General features: G+C 39.1%; 1 protein-coding gene across 9 annotated transcripts in view; it reads right to left on the reverse strand.

Annotated features, from left to right (window-relative positions):
* Positions 1-769: 769 nt before the first annotated feature.
* LOC105034957 (uncharacterized) overlaps positions 770-18,126 on the reverse strand; it is a 73,686-nt gene continuing 56,329 nt past the window's right edge. For 4 of the 9 annotated variants that reach the window (XR_012141013.1, XR_012141014.1, XM_010910315.4 and 1 more), the window contains one exon: positions 6,950-7,292. Coding sequence is in view for 3 of the 9 variants with exons in the window: in XM_010910315.4 (XP_010908617.2) it covers positions 7,206-7,292 (87 nt within the window). In the remaining 6 variants the exon portion in view is untranslated. Of the gene's footprint in view, positions 851-6,949; positions 7,293-18,126 lie in introns of those variants that run through there. The other 5 variants (XR_012141016.1, XM_010910314.4, XR_012141015.1 and 2 more) reach the window with 3 other exon arrangements.

The raw sequence follows: 18,126 nt of genomic DNA on the forward strand, positions 1-18,126 counted from the left end.
TTTCAGCATAGAAAAAGATCTTGATTAGAATTCTGCAATGATTTATTTCCTCTTTGTGGTTAAGATCTACATGCAGCAGGTTTTAACATTAAGCCATGCTAATTAATGTAACTCGGAATGGAAACATCTCGATATAAATTGTAATAGAGCTCAAGAACTCCATTCAACTTTGAACACATAAATATTAAGGTGAAATAATAGTTTGACAGCTTTGATTCTCATTTCAAGCTGCTGCACCAAGCTCTCAAGGAAGATGGCCATGATCTTGTTCCTCTTCTTTTATTCTCATGCAGCTTTTTAAACTCTTAATCATAATTCATGGTTGGAGCCACATGTTCATCTTGGGATATTCACTGAATCTCTCCCAATGTGAACTCTCAGAGATTGTACCTATGCAAGCTTTCAATGGAGGCCCCATGATCTTGATTCTCTACAGAGAACCATATCAAATGCATTTCTCGGAGAGGCCCCTACCAAAATTTTGAGCCAGGTCCTAAGAACAACAATAAGAAAAGAAAAAGAAATCTGTTCAAATTTGAGAGGTTATGTCACGTCCCTGACCCGAGATTTGAATCGAGAGTCGCGGCAACCACCGCATACTTACGAAGAACTCTCTCCATAAGCATGCAAGGCATCTCATCACGATATCAATACATCACAGCAGAATAAATTCAAAAAATTATTATTCAACTGTAATTCAAGTAATTAAATCAAATGCCTTACATCCAATAAAATTTTTGTTAAAAATAAAACATTAGATCTAAGTTTATTGAAGTTGACAACGCTAAATCTCGTCTCTAAAAGCTCTGTCCCAATATTTCTTCCCACGCTCGAAATTAATTATCTGAATCTGAAAAATAGAAAGAAAGGAAATGAGCTAGACAGCCCAGTAAGTAACAAGTATCTCTACCAAATAATTCAGATATTATATAATTTTCAAGAATAATGCTGCAAATAAACATAAGAGTATATTTCATGCTGATTTAATACAAATCAAATATTTTCAAATATTCACATATAATATAATCATAAATTCGATTCGATTCAAAACACTCGTAACTCAACAGCCTTGACTATGACCAACGTTTAACCCCCATTGGCGGGGTCCACAGAATACCAGCGCACAACCCCCACTGGCAGGGTCCACAAATACCAGCGCACAACCCCCACTGGCAGGGTCCACAAACACCAGCGCACAACCCCCACTGGCAGGGTCCACTGGGTACAACGTATAATCCCCATTGGCGGGGCCCACTGAAACATAGTTAGGCTGAGAGCATAAATTCGATCTACATCAAACACTTTGTATCATAATATATCATAATTTTTCACTGAACATGCGCATAAATCGACATACCATAACATTTCAAAAGCACTTTTCTTTCAAAACATAATTTCATAAATTATGCATAATTTCAGAGAATAATTATTTATTTTCAGAATAAATATGGAATATCTCGAGAAGATGATTCATTACTTACCTTTCACGAAGCACTGAACGAATAGATCGACTAACTTCTAGGAGATTCTTCCGCACCTATTATCCAAAATTATATTTTTATATTAATTTTAATTCAAAATTCAATCTAACAAATCCCAAAATCAAAACCTCACTTAAAATCAGACTCTTCCCTAAACTCGATCAAAATCATCAGATGAAGCCTTCCACTACGCTAATCCTAGAGGAATAACTTTAGAGAGAGAGAAATCCATCAAGAGAGAGAAACAATCTAGAGAAAGAAAATTTTAGAAAGAGAAAGTAGAGAGAGAAAGTTCAATTCTATAGAGAGAAAGTCAGGGTTCAGACTGAGAGAAGAGAGAGAAACTTTCTCTCTCATCATTTTTTTATTATTATAATTTTTTATTTATTTATTTATTTTATATATATATTTTATTTATTTATTTTTATTTTTATTTTATTATTTATTATTATTTTTTTCTTTTCTTTTCTTTTCTTTTCTTTTCTTTTTCTCTTTTTCTTCTTTTTCTTTTCTTTTCTTTTTCTCTTTTTCTTCTTCTTTCTCTTTTCTTTTCTTTTTTTTTCTTTTTTTCTTCTTGGGCTTCTTCCAGGCCGAACAGAGGACGGTGGTTCTCCGGCCTTGACCGGCCGTTCGGGCCACGGCCGCCGCGGCAGAGGCCGGCGGCAGAGGGGGGCCACTCCCCCGATCACGGAAGAGCATGGCCGGCGATCGATTTCGATCGCCGGCGCCGGAAAAATTCAAGGGAAAAGAGACCGAAACAGGGGTCTCTTTTCCGACGAAAATCGGCGACACCCGTCGCCGGCAGCCTCAAGCAAAGGTACGGGAAGAAAGGGAAGGAAGAGGGGAAGGAAAAGGAAGACTCACCCCGGCCTCCGGTGACCTCACCGGTGAGCAATCACGGCGAGAAACCGAATGGTGTCCGCGGCTTCGATCGAGAAAGACGGAGAGAAAGAGAGAGGGAGAAGGCCGATGTTCGATCTCAAGGGAGAGGGGGTCTTCTTATAGAGGGTCCTAGGACTTCGAGAGGTCCTAGGACTCCCAAATCGCTCGGGTTTCGCCGGAGAAGAAGACTCCTATCGGGAGTCTTCTTCCCGATTTTCCTCTGTTTTTTTTTTATTATTTTAGGCTTTGGTGGGATGAGATTGGGCTTGGTTTGGGCTATAACATTCTTCACCCCTAAAAAGAAATTTCGTCCTCGAAATTTTTCATGCCTGTAACCATTGTATTGGAAGCCTGTGCATTTTGTTGAGTAAGCACATAAACTCTTCCCTGATTTTTAGAATTCTGTCCACCACCCTTATGTTGTCCTTCATAAGTTCTTTGGCCAACTTGATTTTCTATATTTAGCGGGCAGCTAGCAATTTTATGATCCATCTGACCACATTTGAAACAAACACCTGTATTCCAATAGCATTCCTTGTCTGTATGATTTTTGCCACATCTGGAGCACGGCTCACCATCAATCTGTTGAGTCTTATTATCTATTGCTCCCTTAGCTGATCTTTTGATATTTTTATTATTCAGCCCTTGTGTGTCATTTGATTTTGCTCTCTTTCTTTGCTTTCTTTCTCTTTCCATGCGTTCTTCATTGACTTCTCTTTCAATTATCAGTGCTTTGTTTACCACATCGGCATAAGTTGTCAATTCATATGGAACCACTTGTTTTCGAATCTCAGTTCTTAGTCCCATCTCAAACTTATGAACACGTTCTTGCTCACCATCCACTAATCTCGGAGCAAATTTTGCTAACTCTGTAAATTTTGCTTCATATTCAGTCACACTCATACCCTTTTGCTTCAAATAAATAAACTCTTGCTCTTTCTGGATCCTTATACTCCAAGGAAAATACTGATCATAGAATGCAATCCGAAATCTTTCCCAGATAAGTATTTCGCCGTCTTGTTCATGCTTGCGCTGTAGTCGCTGACACCAGTTGTATGCTTCTCCTTGTAGTAAATAAGCTGCATATCGAATCTTTTCTTCATCAAGACACTCTTGGACAGCGAAGGCCTTCTCCATCTCCATTATCCAGTTGTCAGCCTCCAAAGGTTCAGTAGTCCCCTTGAAAGCTGGAGGAGCAAGCTTTTTAAATTCTGAAATGTTGTTTCGTTGTACTGGTTGCTCTCCATGTTGTGGTGGTGGATGCTGATGTTGTTGTGTATCTCGTTGTATCTGCTGTTGTTCAAGCATTTGCTGCTGTATTTGTTGTTGCGCTTGTACCATCCTGATTAGGGTCTGTATTAACTGAGCCATATCTGGTTCTTGACGTGCTCTCGAAGCACTCCCATTAGGATCTACGACTCCCTCCTCCTGAGGGGTGCCACTGGTCAGATGGGGAGTGCTACCATCCCGTGGTTGTGATGTCTCTCTTGCAATTCCTTGAGTAGTTCTTGTCATTCTACGGGGAGGCATGGTACCTTGTAGTAGTAAAACCTTATTAGATTCATTTATCTATTTGTTAGGATGGGTTTATTATGATGCTCATACTCTAACATCCCAATATTCCTAATGTTTACCCACCTACACTCATACTATGTCAAATTCTATGTGTCATAATTTATCCACTTATGCTCTGATACCATATTAATTGTCACGCCCCCGACCCGAAATTTGAATCGAGGGTCGCGGCAACCGCTGCATACTTATGAAGAACTCTCTCCATAAGCATGCAAGGCATCTCATCACGATATCAATGCATCACAGCAGAATAAATTCAAATAATTATTATTCAACTGTAATTCAAGTAATTAAATCAAATGTCTTACATTCAATAAAATTTTTGCTAAAAATAAAACATTAGATCTAAATTATTGAAGTTGACAACGCTAAATCTCGCCTCTAAAAGCTCTGTCCCAATATTTCTTCCCATGCTCGAAATTAATTATCTGAATCTGAAAAATAGAAAGAAAGGAAATGAGCTAGACAGCCCAGTAAGTAACAAGTATCTCACCAGATAATTCAGATATTATATAATTTTCAAGAATAATGTTGCAAATAAATATAAGAGTATATTTCATGCTGATTTAATACAAATCAAATATTTTCAAATATTCACATATAATATAATCATAAATTCGATTCGATTCAAAACACTCGTAACTCAACAGCCTTGACTATGACCAACGTTTAACCCCCATTGGCGGGGTCCACAGAATACCAGCACACAACCCCACTGGCAGGGTCCACAAATACCAGCACACAACCCCCACTGGCAGGGTCCACAAACACCAGCGCACAACCCCCACTGGCAGGGTCCACTGGGTACAACGTATAATCTCCATTGGCGGAGCCCACTGAAACATAGTTAGGCTGAGAGCATAAATTCGATCTATATCAAATACTTTGTATCATAATATATCATAATTTTTCACTCAACATACGCATAAATCGACATACCATAACATTTAAAAGCATTTTTCTTTCAAAACATAATTTCATAAATTATGCATAATTTCAGAGAATAATTATTTATTTTCAGAATAAATATGGAATATCTCAGAAGATGATTCATTACTTACCTTTCATGGAGCACTGAATGAATAGATCAACTAACTTCTAGGAGATTCTTCCGCACCTATTATCCAAAATTATATTTTTACATTAATTTTAATTCAAAATTCAATCTAACAAATCCCAAAATCAAAACCTCAATTAAAATCAGACTCTTCCCTAAACTCGATCAAAATCATCAGATGAAGCCTTCCACTACGCTAATCCTAGAGGAATAACTTTAGAGAGAGAGAAATCCATCAAGAGAGAGAAACAATCTAGAGAAAGAAAATTCTAGAGAGAGAAAGTAGAGAGAGAAAGTTCAATTCTAGAGAGAGAAAGTCAGGGTTCAGACTGAAAGAAGAGAGAGAAGAGAGAGAAACTTCTCTCTCATCATTTTTTTTATTATTATAATTTTCTTATTTATTTATTTATTTATTTATTTATTTATTTATATATATAATATATATATTTTTATTTTTATTTTTATTTTATTATTATTTTTATTTTTATTTTCTTTTCGGCGGTTCTCCGGCCTTGACCGGCCGTTCGGGCCACGGCTGCCGCGGCGGAGGCCGGCGGTAGAGGGGGACCACTCCCCCGGTCACGGAGGAGCATGGCCGACGATCGATTTCGATCGCCGGCGCCGGAAAAATCCAAGGAAAAAAGACCGAAACAGGGGTCTCTTTTCCGACCGAAAATCGACGACATCCGTCGCCGGCAGCCTCAAGCAAAGGTACGGGAAGAAAGGGAAGGAAGAGAGGAAGGAAAAGAAGACTCACCCGGCCTCCGGTGACCTCACCGGCGAGCAATCACGGAAAAATCAACGGTGTCCGCAGCTTCGATTGAGAAAGACGGAGAGAAGAGAGAGGGAGGAGGCCGATGTTCGGTCTCAAGGAGAGGGGGTCTTCTTATAGAGGGTCCTGGACTTCGAGAGGTCCTAGGACTCCCAAATCGTTCGGGTTTCGTCGGAGAAGAAGACTCCTATCGGGAATCTTCTTCCCAGTTTTCCTCTGCTTTTTTTTTTTTTTTTTTTTTGGGCTGAGATTGGGCTTGGTTTGGGCTATAACAGGTTAGAAGTCTCAATTGTCCCCAGATTTCTTGTGAGAGATATTTCTTAGATCTCTCTCTAAATTGAATCAACCCTAATGAAGGGTCGAGTGACTTTGAAATAGGAGGTCAAAATCACCTCTACATATTATATCACAGTAGACCAGAGACTTGGCTTCTGTCATCATGTAAAGACAAATGGGGAATAAATCTGGGGGACATGCAAGGTTATTCATGGTGTAGGCCTCGTATTTGGAGAAGAGTGTTGGCCGTATTTGGAATGCAAAATTTATCTAATTATGAATTGGTTTGGTGTGGAAACTACTAACGAATGTGAGTTTGAATTAGATACAACCATGTTCTACCCGGCCATAAGTGTACATTCCCACGAGGCAGACAGCTATGATGGGTATTTCTTTGTTTACAGAACTCTAGCAATCGAACAGGATGGTTTTATGGGATTCATCAGCTGCTTGCCTAATTTTGGCTGGTAGATGGATTGTACAAACCTTTTGTGAAAAAAGGAAAATATTTTTGATGTAGTAAAGCATCCGAACAGCTTCCACATGGTACATATCCCTACGTTCTGTATCATAGGAGCCATAAGTCACAGGCGGTTACAACCTGGTGCAAAAACTGCAACATATAAAGGCGCATCCACCGACCCACATGATTAACAGCATCCTGATGTATAAGAGAATCACATTACTGCTTGGACTGATACAGGTACACTAATTAGTATCAATGAAGAGCCTATCAACACATTTAACACCTCTAAGGCCCCCTTCTCTGTAGTTACACATATCAACCACGCTTTGTTGCTTGCCATTCAAACTGGCAAAACTGCAGCAGGAACTGGAGATGCAACGGAAAAAATTGGGTCTAAAACTCAGCCTCGTAGTCAACTAATAACAGGATATATCTGAACATTTCAGTGTCAATGGCAAAATGCCCACAATGGAATCCATTTTATTTATTATTCAACAGATGTATATGAGATCTTGTAATCATACATCAATGAAGAATTAATAGGCCGAAACGATCTTGCAGTCCGATTTTGGAATGATAGAACATCATGATGGGAAAAAGCCTACAGTTAAAAATTAACAGGAGAAACAAAGGGTAAAGATGGGTAGATGCGCTACTACTGAAGATATGCTTGCAAAATGCCATGAATTGCACACATTACTGTGAATGTCTTGGTTTGGAGCCCTGGCCCAGTTCTGACCTTTGTTTTGCAAATTCAACAAAAATGACCCTGCCATCCAAGAACTAAGAATAAAGAAGAACGTTGTATTAGTGCGTGAATGAGGGGATTTTTCTTTTCTTTTTCATATGATTTCAGTTAAATTGTAGTAAGTATAGAAATGCACATAAATGAATCTAAAAAAATTACTAAATGAAGCAAAATCATCTCATTTTAATTATTATTATTATTACACTAAACGGCCATTCAAGTAGAAATATAAGAAAACGCTATAATGTAAAAGAGAGTAATCGATCATAGTTAATTTTTCCTTCTATATAAATATTTTGTTACTATTTTAAAGATAGTTAATCCACAACCTTCAATAATGTTGAAATGCAACTTCTTAAAATTGACATGAGACAAAGGGAGGAGGAGAAGAAGAGGGAAGAAGAGAAGAGAAGGAAAAGAAGGCAGAGGGAGGAGAAAATTCAATATTCTGTATTTTTAAATCTCAATAATATAAATTATATTCTCAATTAACATAGCAATGGATTTTTATAGACAACCCAAAACCCTAATAAGAGTCTACAAACAAAAAATATTAGAGTCCACATAAAATTCTAGTTCTAGAGTTCACAAAATTCTAGTTCTAGAATCTACATAAAAATAAAATTCTCTAATTTCTATATTTTTGCCTAACAAAAGTGCCCCAGGATTTCTTATTAACGAACAATCCTCCATCAAAAATAACCATGTGGTGATATTTAACTTACAAAGTACATAATGGATGAGGAAATATGTGATATTTAGAATCCACAGATAAAAAGCATCTACTTCAAGACATCTTTGGATACCCAATTACCACTCTATCCTAAAATATTTCCCACCCCTAATGGAGTCCCTAACCAAAAAGTGGAAGAGGAATGGTGGAAGAATGGAAGCCTCCAATCATGCACCCAATCCCAATATTTTGAAATTTGAACATACTGTAATTCAGTGGAGTTGGTTGCTATCATCTTGAAAAACTGGGCCTTCTGGGTACCCATGATCCAGTGAAGCATCCAATTGAACACATGATGTAGACATGACACTATATCATTATGTTGAGATGGCAAATCCTAGAATACATGATACAAACATCCCAGGGATACAATAATAAAACATATTAAATTTTTTCCCAAGCAAGTATGTCATATATGACAAATATTAATTCCATTACATTATTAAGTTTCTATGATCCAAACTCTCTCCTATAATAACCCAACCCAAAACTAGAAATATGTATATAGATAAATTGGTATATAACCCTTGGAAATAAATCACCCTGCTGAGGCACCAAGTGATGTTTAGCACCGTAATGGATGATATCTTAATTCCTAAGCACCAGTGTCTAAGAGTTTTCAAGCGGGACTTTTGGCTCTAGTAATGTGTAGGTACAGTAGAATTTATGAAACTGTATGTTTGAGAAATTCCTTAGCATTTGGAAGTTTAAATTGACTTGGACCTAAAATTTGAGATGTGGAACTAAACTTGGAAAATCAACTTATTCTTGAAGAATTAGAAATTTTAAGTAGTCTTTTTGAATTCAAATAGAGGGACTTCCTTATTTGCATGCAATGTTTTAAGCAAATGGAAATAGAAATGAAAAAAAAAAAAGAAAGATAAATAAAAGCTAATCAAACCCCAAGGCATGACTACCATGATCAAAACCAACATTCAAACTTAATCATCTCAAGGAATCATATGATAGAATAGAGCACAGAGTAGATGTGTATCATAAACAGTGAACTTCAATTAGAATCCACTTACAAATTCAGGTATATCCTATTCTATTCAATACTATACCTTCAAGGAATATAACATATCTACCATGATTTTTATAATCACTTAAAATAATAATACAATCCAAAGCAACTGTAACACATCTAGTCCTCTTCTTCAAATAAATCCACTAGGGTTCTCACCAATCACTCTGAAGAGTTGTATAACAAATAAAGTGAACTACAAAGCTCGGTAAGCAAGCCCTTGTCATGATTAAAGAACTAAAGGGTCCATAAAAGACAAAAAACTTGAATTGAAATGCATGACCAAATTATTACTACAAAGCTAAGGTAAAAACTCACTGAAATCATTTAATTACCAGATCTCAAAAGTGCATTTTTCAATAAGAATAGCATATCATAAAAGGTTCAAAATCACGCTTAAAAAAGAGTCCCAAAAACTTACACAGAAGTATAAGTCAAAAGCTTCTTCCAAATCAAATGGCCAAATACAACTTATATTTCAAAAACTTATATTTTACATACTCTTATTTTCTCTTATAAAGTTTCTCTACACCTTGAGACCATATAAATCCTTCCCACAAATGAGGCCAAATGAAATCCTCACTAGTGAATTGGATGAGCCACAAAATTGTTGTTGATAATGCATATGAAACCACATAAGTCCTCAATATCCATATATACCATTTGCTAAGAGTTCACATGAAACCTCATCCACGATTAGAATGAGGCTTATACAACTATCTACATGTCCAAAGAAAGCACCATCAATAACTAAAATGGGGCCAAATATAGCACCTAGCCAGAGATTCACATGTCTATGCACCATTTGTAATATTTTCAGTTTATACATCTTTGAAAATGTCTTATAGAACACATAATATATTCTGCTCCAAACAAATTGGTGTCAGAGTTCAAAAATAGGATAAAACTTCAAATCATAATGCATAATTTCATATTCCAAAAATGTAGATTTGAACATGCATTTTAGAATTTCCAAATTAAAAACAAAACAAAAATTCCAATTAACATGGTACCAAATTTCAAAAGAATAAATGAGTCCAAAGTCTTTGCAACAAATCAAAGGTTTCAAACTCCAAAACAACTTTAAAACTGAATCAGATTACGGAATCCAAATTTTCAAAAGAGACCTATGCAAGTTCCATCAGACCAATGCCGAAGATCATATCAACCGATGACCGATTTAGTACAGTACCAGCATATACCCTGTACCAATCCGAGGCATACCAAACTGAGGGGGGAGAGGGAGAGGGCGGAGAGGGAGGAACAAAGAGACGAGGGAGGTTGGGAGAGAAGGAGGATTCATGGAGAGGGGGAGAGGGAGACGGAGAGGGAGGAAGAGATGGGGATGGAGAGAGGGACACACACACATAAAGGGAGAGAGGGGGCCTATGGAGAGGGAAGATAGGGAGGAAAGGGAGGAAGAGAGAGATGGAGAGAGAGGGAGTGGTCTTATCTTGTCAATGATAGCCCCAAACCCTAACCCTAACCACCAATCAAGATCGAAGAAGTTGGCGAGGGCCTTTGTGACATCGATCAAGGGCAGTGGCATCATTTTCGATGTCAATCAAGGATAATGGTGTCATCTTCAGCATCATTTGAGGGTGACGATGTCGGTTGGTGTTGGTCGGCATTCAAGAGAAAAGAGAACATGTGAGAGCAATCGAAGCCTTCTACTAAAGGGCTGGGTTTTTTTTTATAAGCCAAACCAACCTGAATGGCTGAACTATTCCAATTTCATGTCAAATCAGTTCAAGACGAGCTGAATTGCTTGGTTTGAGTATGTTCTCCAAATGCTGGACCTAGATTTTAGAAATAACTTTGTGACAAATTGCAAATAGCATGGAATTCCTAAATTACAAAAGAAGCCTTAAGCTTCGAAACATCCGACTAGGATATTTAAGGTTTCAAAAACAAGAGCTAGGCTTGGAATTTATTTCTAGGTTAAAACCATAAAGTCTAACTTGAAATCATGATGGCTTAAAAAAGTACTCATAAGGAAGACATAAGGCTTTAAAAATATTTGTTCAAAATTGTCAAATAAAAATAAGCATAGAATGGATTATAGAATTTCAAAAAAACACAGCTGAAATCTAAAACATACATGGAAGTCACGGACCTAAAGAAGGAAATGAAACACATATCTTATCCAAGCTTCCCTTCACCATCATCAGCAGCAGCATCATCTTCTTCTTCCTCTTCTCATTCTTCGCACTCTAAGATCCCATGCACCTTTTCTTTCTCTTCTCTAACCAGCCTTATTGGCCTCTATAGATGCTTGGAAAGGTAGCTTACCAGGTGAATCCCACATCACTAGGTCGGGTCCTTGTTCCTAGTTCCTAGTCGGATCAGTTGTAGTTAGGTAGGCCAATTGACTAGGTGAGGTGCTAGGTTAGGTCAATCAAGAACATCACTCCATAGGGAGACAGATAAAGAAAGATAGGATGAAAGACAAACAAAAAGGCTGATTTATATATAATATCTTTTTACATGCAAATAAGGATGTTACCTGTTGGGATAGATCCTCGTCACTTAGTCGACTATATTCCGCCGACTAAATTAAGCCGACTAAGTTGAGCCAACTATATTCTGCCGACTAAGTTCAACCGACTAAGTGCACAACAATCGGATCTTTTTCATCTCTGCACTAACCGAGTTACTGTGATTCAATCTGACTAGGATCAACAAATCTTGTCTGAGTCGGCATTCGACTGACTAAGATCAACAAGACTTGACCACCGACTAAAAGCGACGGACCTAATCAAGTCAGCATCTAACCGACTTGGTTAGACATGCAGCCTACGATTAGCTATGATCTTCAGCATCTACCCGACTACTTCCTTGGGACCATACCGATTATCCGAATCGACGATGGTTATTCGACATGGCCATTAACTACACATGAATGTATAGCGCAATTGTCGCCCACGAGCGGTCCATTACTTGACTTTAATGGCAGTTGATGAGATAACCACCCACTAAATACCATAACTCCTACGTCCCGAACATTCAGGAACAAGAGTTACACAGTAACGGCATCACCTACACTATAAATATCAATAAGCAATAGGGGACCTGATAAGCTTTCTTATTATAAGCTTTCGCTCTCGTTTTCGGCTCTCTTTGGATGTTCCCTTTTTCCAACTGACTTAAACATCGAAAGATCCTCCGTCCCACAACTTCCGACAAGAGGATTTCTTTTGCAAGTTTCCTGCCGTTCGATACTCAGGTGCAACAATTCGGCTGACAACTTTCGATAAGAGAACTTTTGCAGGTTTTCTGCCATTCGGTACTCAGACGTAACAACTCGGCTCCCGACTAACCATCTCGTCGGAGATAGACTACAGCAGGCGGCAGTCGGGGAAGAAAGAAATATTCTTCTAAAAACCTCAATGCCAACATGAGAGTGCAAAATGCTTTCATGAGTTCCACTCGATGCTCATCGTGGCGTGATGCACCTCCGACAACCGTCAGGAGCCAAATGCTTCGCGACCAGTGGTAACCACGAGCCAACAGTAGTTTGCTACCTTAATGCTACAGGTGAAGACTTTGACGGAGGCTATTCACAGTCTCCAACAGACTGCAGACCAGCAACAGCAGCAGTAACAACGGCGGCCGGAGGAGAGCACCGCGGGATGTGCCCTCCTGGCACAACTGCCGGCCCATTCTCCATCCTGCCACTAAACTCGACATTCCTATCAGACAAATCATCGACCCATTCGACAGTCACCACATCCTGACTCCCGGCATGGTCCACGTACCACTTCCGAAAATCGACGGTCTCCTTCCCCTCGACAAGCCTCACAAAAAGAGGAGGCCATGATCACCATCGAGTTCTTATGGGGAAGATTCTATCCCAGGATATTCCAAGCATCTTGACGAGTCTCAACAACGATTGGACGAATACGACCATAAGCTAAGAGAGCTTGATCGCCGCCTAGATCAGCTCCAAAAAAATAATCGAGATTCTACCGATGAACTCGACATCAATACTCATCCACCCTTCTCTCAATGAATTATGGACGAGCCGATTCTCAGTTGGTTCAACATGCCATAGATCGAGTCGTATGACGGCTCCACCGACCCACTCAACCATCTTGACAGCTACAAAGCTCTCACGTTTTCCAAGGGGCGTCTAACATCCTCCTCTGTATTGCTTTTTCGCTTACTCTCTGAAAAACTGCTCAACTTGATAATCCAAACTTCAACCAGGGAGTATCCATTCGTTCGAGCAATTTGAACAACTTTTCGTAGCATACTTCAACACCGACAGAAGGATGCCATGAATCTCCGACAATCTCTTCTCCATCAGACAGTAGGACGGAGAATCTTTACATGATTGTCGCACATTTTAACGTTGTCACTTTGGAGATTCGGGATCTCAACGAGTCGATGGCCATAACGGCTATGAGGCGGGGATTGCGAAGCTCCAGATTCACTTATTCCCTAGACAAAATGCTTCTTCGAACATACGTCAAGCTCCTCGAGCACGCACAGAAGTATATTCACACCAAAAAGGGTGCAACTGACTAGTGCCAATCCGGGGCAAAGGTCAAAAGAAGAAAATGAAGGAAGAAACCTCCGCAGGACCCAGCCGAACCCGCACTGAGAGAGAGGCTCTATCTTTCCAACTAAGTTCGAAGCCTAAAAACTTCGACAGTAAGTATGACTCTTACACCCCTCTTATTGCTCGTGCATAGATTCTCATGGAGATAAAGGGGGAGAGCTACCTTCGACGACCCCAACCGATGAAGTCACAGCCAGCATCTCGCAACAGAAAGTGCTACTGTCAATTTCATCATGATCACGATCACGATACTGAACAGTGCATCCATTTGAAAGACAAGATAGAGGCCTTAATAAGATGGGGATATCTCGAAAAGTACCAATGGGACCGACTTGTGCAGCTACTTGCTGATCCTTCACCACAATTGCATCCCGCAGAAGAAACTCACGCTCAATCAACGACAGGTGTGATCAACATGATCTCGACAGGATCGAGACTACAAGGGGCAAATGACTCAGAAGGCCCCTACAAAATCTCATCAATTCTACGATCAGGGACATGCAAAATTGAGAACTGGACGTTATAAAAATTCTTCAAACTTGAAATGCCGAAAATCTATAGATGTGCTACCAATAAGATTATCTTTTGAATTAAAGATTTTCTTTTCTACAATTCTATGCCGAATAGTTCAAATACTCGATAATTTATCGAACATGGTCGCTTCACATCCGACCAAATAATTGCATCATCGACTAGTACCCGACGAAACGTTATTCAACTGACATTCGATTCACGAAAAAGCAATCCAACACTTGATGAGCTGTGAAGCTCGACAGCCGCAAGCATACCAGCTACGGCCCAAGGGCCGCAAGCGTATAAACTACGACAATCAGAAGCGTACCAGCTACGGCCTAAAGACTGCAAGCATATAAGCTACGGTATGCATGCAAGCCAAAGCGGACAGTAAAGTAGTTAGTCGGCTTTAATCCGACTGACTAAGAATCGAATGATCCGCAATAAACTAGAGAAACTCTCTAATCAACTATATTCCGATTCAACGGAATGATCTATGACTATGTTCCAATTCGACGGAATGATCTACGACTATGCTCCGATTCGACGACTATGCTTCAAATTCGACAAGATTTCTACAAAATAACGACTCATACCCGAAACAATAGGACAACTCCATACGGCTTTCGGGGTAGCATTAAATGAAGATGTTGGAATAAAGCAACTCAGATCCGTACGACAATTAACTCCTCTCGCTTGATTAAAAGCTACAGAATCAAACTCAGAAGTTGGTGGACAAGTGTTGGGATAGATCTTCATCACTTAGCCGACTATGTTCCGCCGATCAAGTTGAGCCGACTATATTCCGTCCACTAAGTTCAACTGATCAAGTGCACAACAATCGATTCTTTCTCATCTCTCCACTGATCGAGTTGCTGTGATTTGACCCGACTCGGATCAACGGATCTTGTCTTAATCGACATTTGACCGACTAAGATCAACGACACTTGACCACCGACTAAAGACGACGGACTTAATCAAGTCGGCATCTAACCGACATGATTAGACATGCGGCCTATGATTAACTAATGATATTCGGCATCTACACGACTACTTCCTCGGGGCCATACCGACTATCTAAATCAATGATGGTTATTCGACATGACCATTAACTACACACGAACGTATAGCATAATTGTCGCCCACGAGCGCCCCATTACTCGACCTTAATGGCAGTTGATGAGGTAACCGCCCACTAAATGCTATAACTTCCACGTTCCGAACATTCAGGGACGAGAATTATACAGTAATAGCATCACCTATCCTATAAATATCGGTAAACAATGGAAGACTTAGTAAGCTTTCTTATTATAAGCTTTTGTTCCCATTTTTAGCTCTCTTTGGCTGTTCCTTTCTCCGACTGACCTAAGCATCGGAAGGTCCTCCACTGGACAACTTTCGACAAAAGACTTCTTTTGCAGATTTTCTGCTGTTTGGTACTCAAGCGCAACAACTCGACTCCCGACCGACAAGCTACAACATTACCCATATTTGAATTCAATACAAAGAAGTCCCAATTCTTCAAGAATAAAAAGTTGATTTTCCAACTCTACTTCAAAACCTCAAATTTTAGCTCCAAGTCAGAATCTTCCAAATGCTAAGAAATTTCTCAAATCTTGAAGTGTCACAAATTCTGTTGTATACCTAAAAATTATTGAAACCCAGAAGTTCGGTTAGGAAGGTCTTATAAACTACCATCTACAGTACATCATCCATTATAACACTATACATCACTGAGAATCTAAGCAAGTTGATTCATCTCCAAGCATTATATACGCAACCCTATACATGCATTTCTAGTTGTAGGTTGGGTTATCACATCACCATCCATAGATTATCATTTTGCTTGCACTAAACATGAAAGCAAAATGATGTTATATAACATCCATCGACACATAACTCCTTCAATTGCATGTTCTGAAGTGTATGCAGGTGGAACTTTTTTTTTGCTTTTAGTTGTTGCTTTTATTGTCAACATTGTGGAGGAACTATAACATTTGTTTATCTTGAAAAAACAAAGACAAATAATGACACCAGAGTGTCTCAAGACAAAAGTTTAAGCCTAACTTAGTACAGGTCAAAAATTCATGGCACAAGTGGAAAAGAGCCCAGAAGGAGGTGCAGACTCGGATTCTTGGGTCAACTTTAACATTAAAACTGTATAAATTCAGAGAGAATTAGATGCAATTTATATACCATAGGAAAGATCTATGAATCTAGTTTCCAATGCTTCAAACAGTACATGAATTGGAGTTTTATAGAGAAAGTTATGGCTGTTTTACAATTGAAGGTCAGAAGTGGACTGATTAACCCAAGAACACCTCCGTTTTTGCTGTAGTTTGAAAATTCTAGAAAACTTAATTTCTTGTAAACTCTCCAAATTTAAACTTCACTACATGCATGACTAAGTGGTCATTAAAGCCTGGGTCAAGGTCTTTTGATATTTCTATTGAATTTCTTGAAACTAGTGTTGTCAGCCTTTGTCAACCTTGTAGTTGAAGTAGCCTTTTGAGGTCCCTACCTATTCTTGGAAGATTGTTCTAAGATCTAGTATTAACATTTTGACTGGGTCATATAAAAGGCATCAGCCATGTTATTGAATGAAAATTGAGCCTTCTATTTGGTAAGGAGTTATTTTCTTGCTCTCTATCTCTACAGTGGATTCCTTGAAGTGGTGAGCTAACTTATCCCTGAATATGCAGTTCGTGTTACCTCCTACAAATCTCCCTTTTACTTTGGTATCAATTGGCATCAGACCTTTGGTTCTCATGGCTCATGGTCATCATGGACACATTGTTGAGGAACCATCAGCTCGTGAATGAGACTTAAGAGATGTCAAGATGCAAGAGTTAAGGAGACGAGCAGCAGCTCCAAGAACAAGAGCATCTAGAGTGCTTTGAGGTTTTTGGACTTGATGAATCATGTCATAATTCTAAGGCTAATTCATCCAACAATGAAGAACTAACCCTTTTTACCGTGCTCATGGCCAAGCATCTAGCGAAGAGGCTTTACCTAATCATTGTGCTTGAAGGAACAATGGCTTCCAACGAGATTCTTATGATATTACATTTGGCATTCCAGAATTTGAAGGAAGAATGCAGTGGGATGAGTTTATTCATTGGTTGAATACCGTTGAGAGAATTTTTTGATTAGAAAGATGTAGCTGATCATTTGAAGGAAAAGTTGGTGGCAATTAAACTTAAGAAACATGCATTTATATGGTCGGAGCATCTCAAAAAGCAGCATGTGAAGGGAAGAGTAAAAATATGACATGGAAAAAGATGAAGAAAGAGCTTGAGAAGAAGTTCTTACCAGAAAACTAGCCAGATACTTTCTCAAGTTTCATAACTTTCAGGAAAAGGGAGATGTCGGTAGAGTATACTGCTGAGTTTGAACACCTCATGACACATTGTGAAATTAGCGAAACAGAAGAACAATCTTTGCTTGGTATCTCAGTGGGTTTCGGCAACAAAATGTAACGTGGTTCAGTTACAGCCTTATTGGGCCTACAATGATAGATTCAAGATAGCCATTAAGGTGTAAAGGCAACTTAAGAAGGTATGTGGGAGCAATTCCAAGTCTCTCAACCAGATAGGCACTTCTTAGCGGGAGAGTACCTGAACTTCTAAGGCTACCACAGCTCATAAGCTTTCTAGTTCCAAACCAAGGGCAAAGAAAGAGGGATCTTCTTATCGAAGTTCTTCCAATGCCAACTGTTGTCATTCTTTCAAATTCCAAGGATAATGTCACATTGCTTCCAATAGTCCATTTTGGAAAATAGTCACTCTTGTGGAGGAAGAGAAGATGAGGAGGTCGAGGAAGATTCACATGCAGCTGAAAAAGTAGGAGAGGAAGAAGAGAGGACTTATGCCAACCAAGGAGAGATGCTTGTTGTTCATCATAGCAATAGAGCCTACATCAAGGAGGATACATATAATTGGCATTGTGCAAAATTTTCCAAACAAGATGCACCTCTCACAACAAGATTCATAATCTCATCATTGATAATGGAAGCTATGCATACGTGTGGACCAC

Source organism: Elaeis guineensis, chromosome 4 (assembly GCF_000442705.2).
Source record: "Elaeis guineensis isolate ETL-2024a chromosome 4, EG11, whole genome shotgun sequence".
Taxonomy (NCBI): domain Eukaryota; kingdom Viridiplantae; phylum Streptophyta; class Magnoliopsida; order Arecales; family Arecaceae; genus Elaeis; species Elaeis guineensis.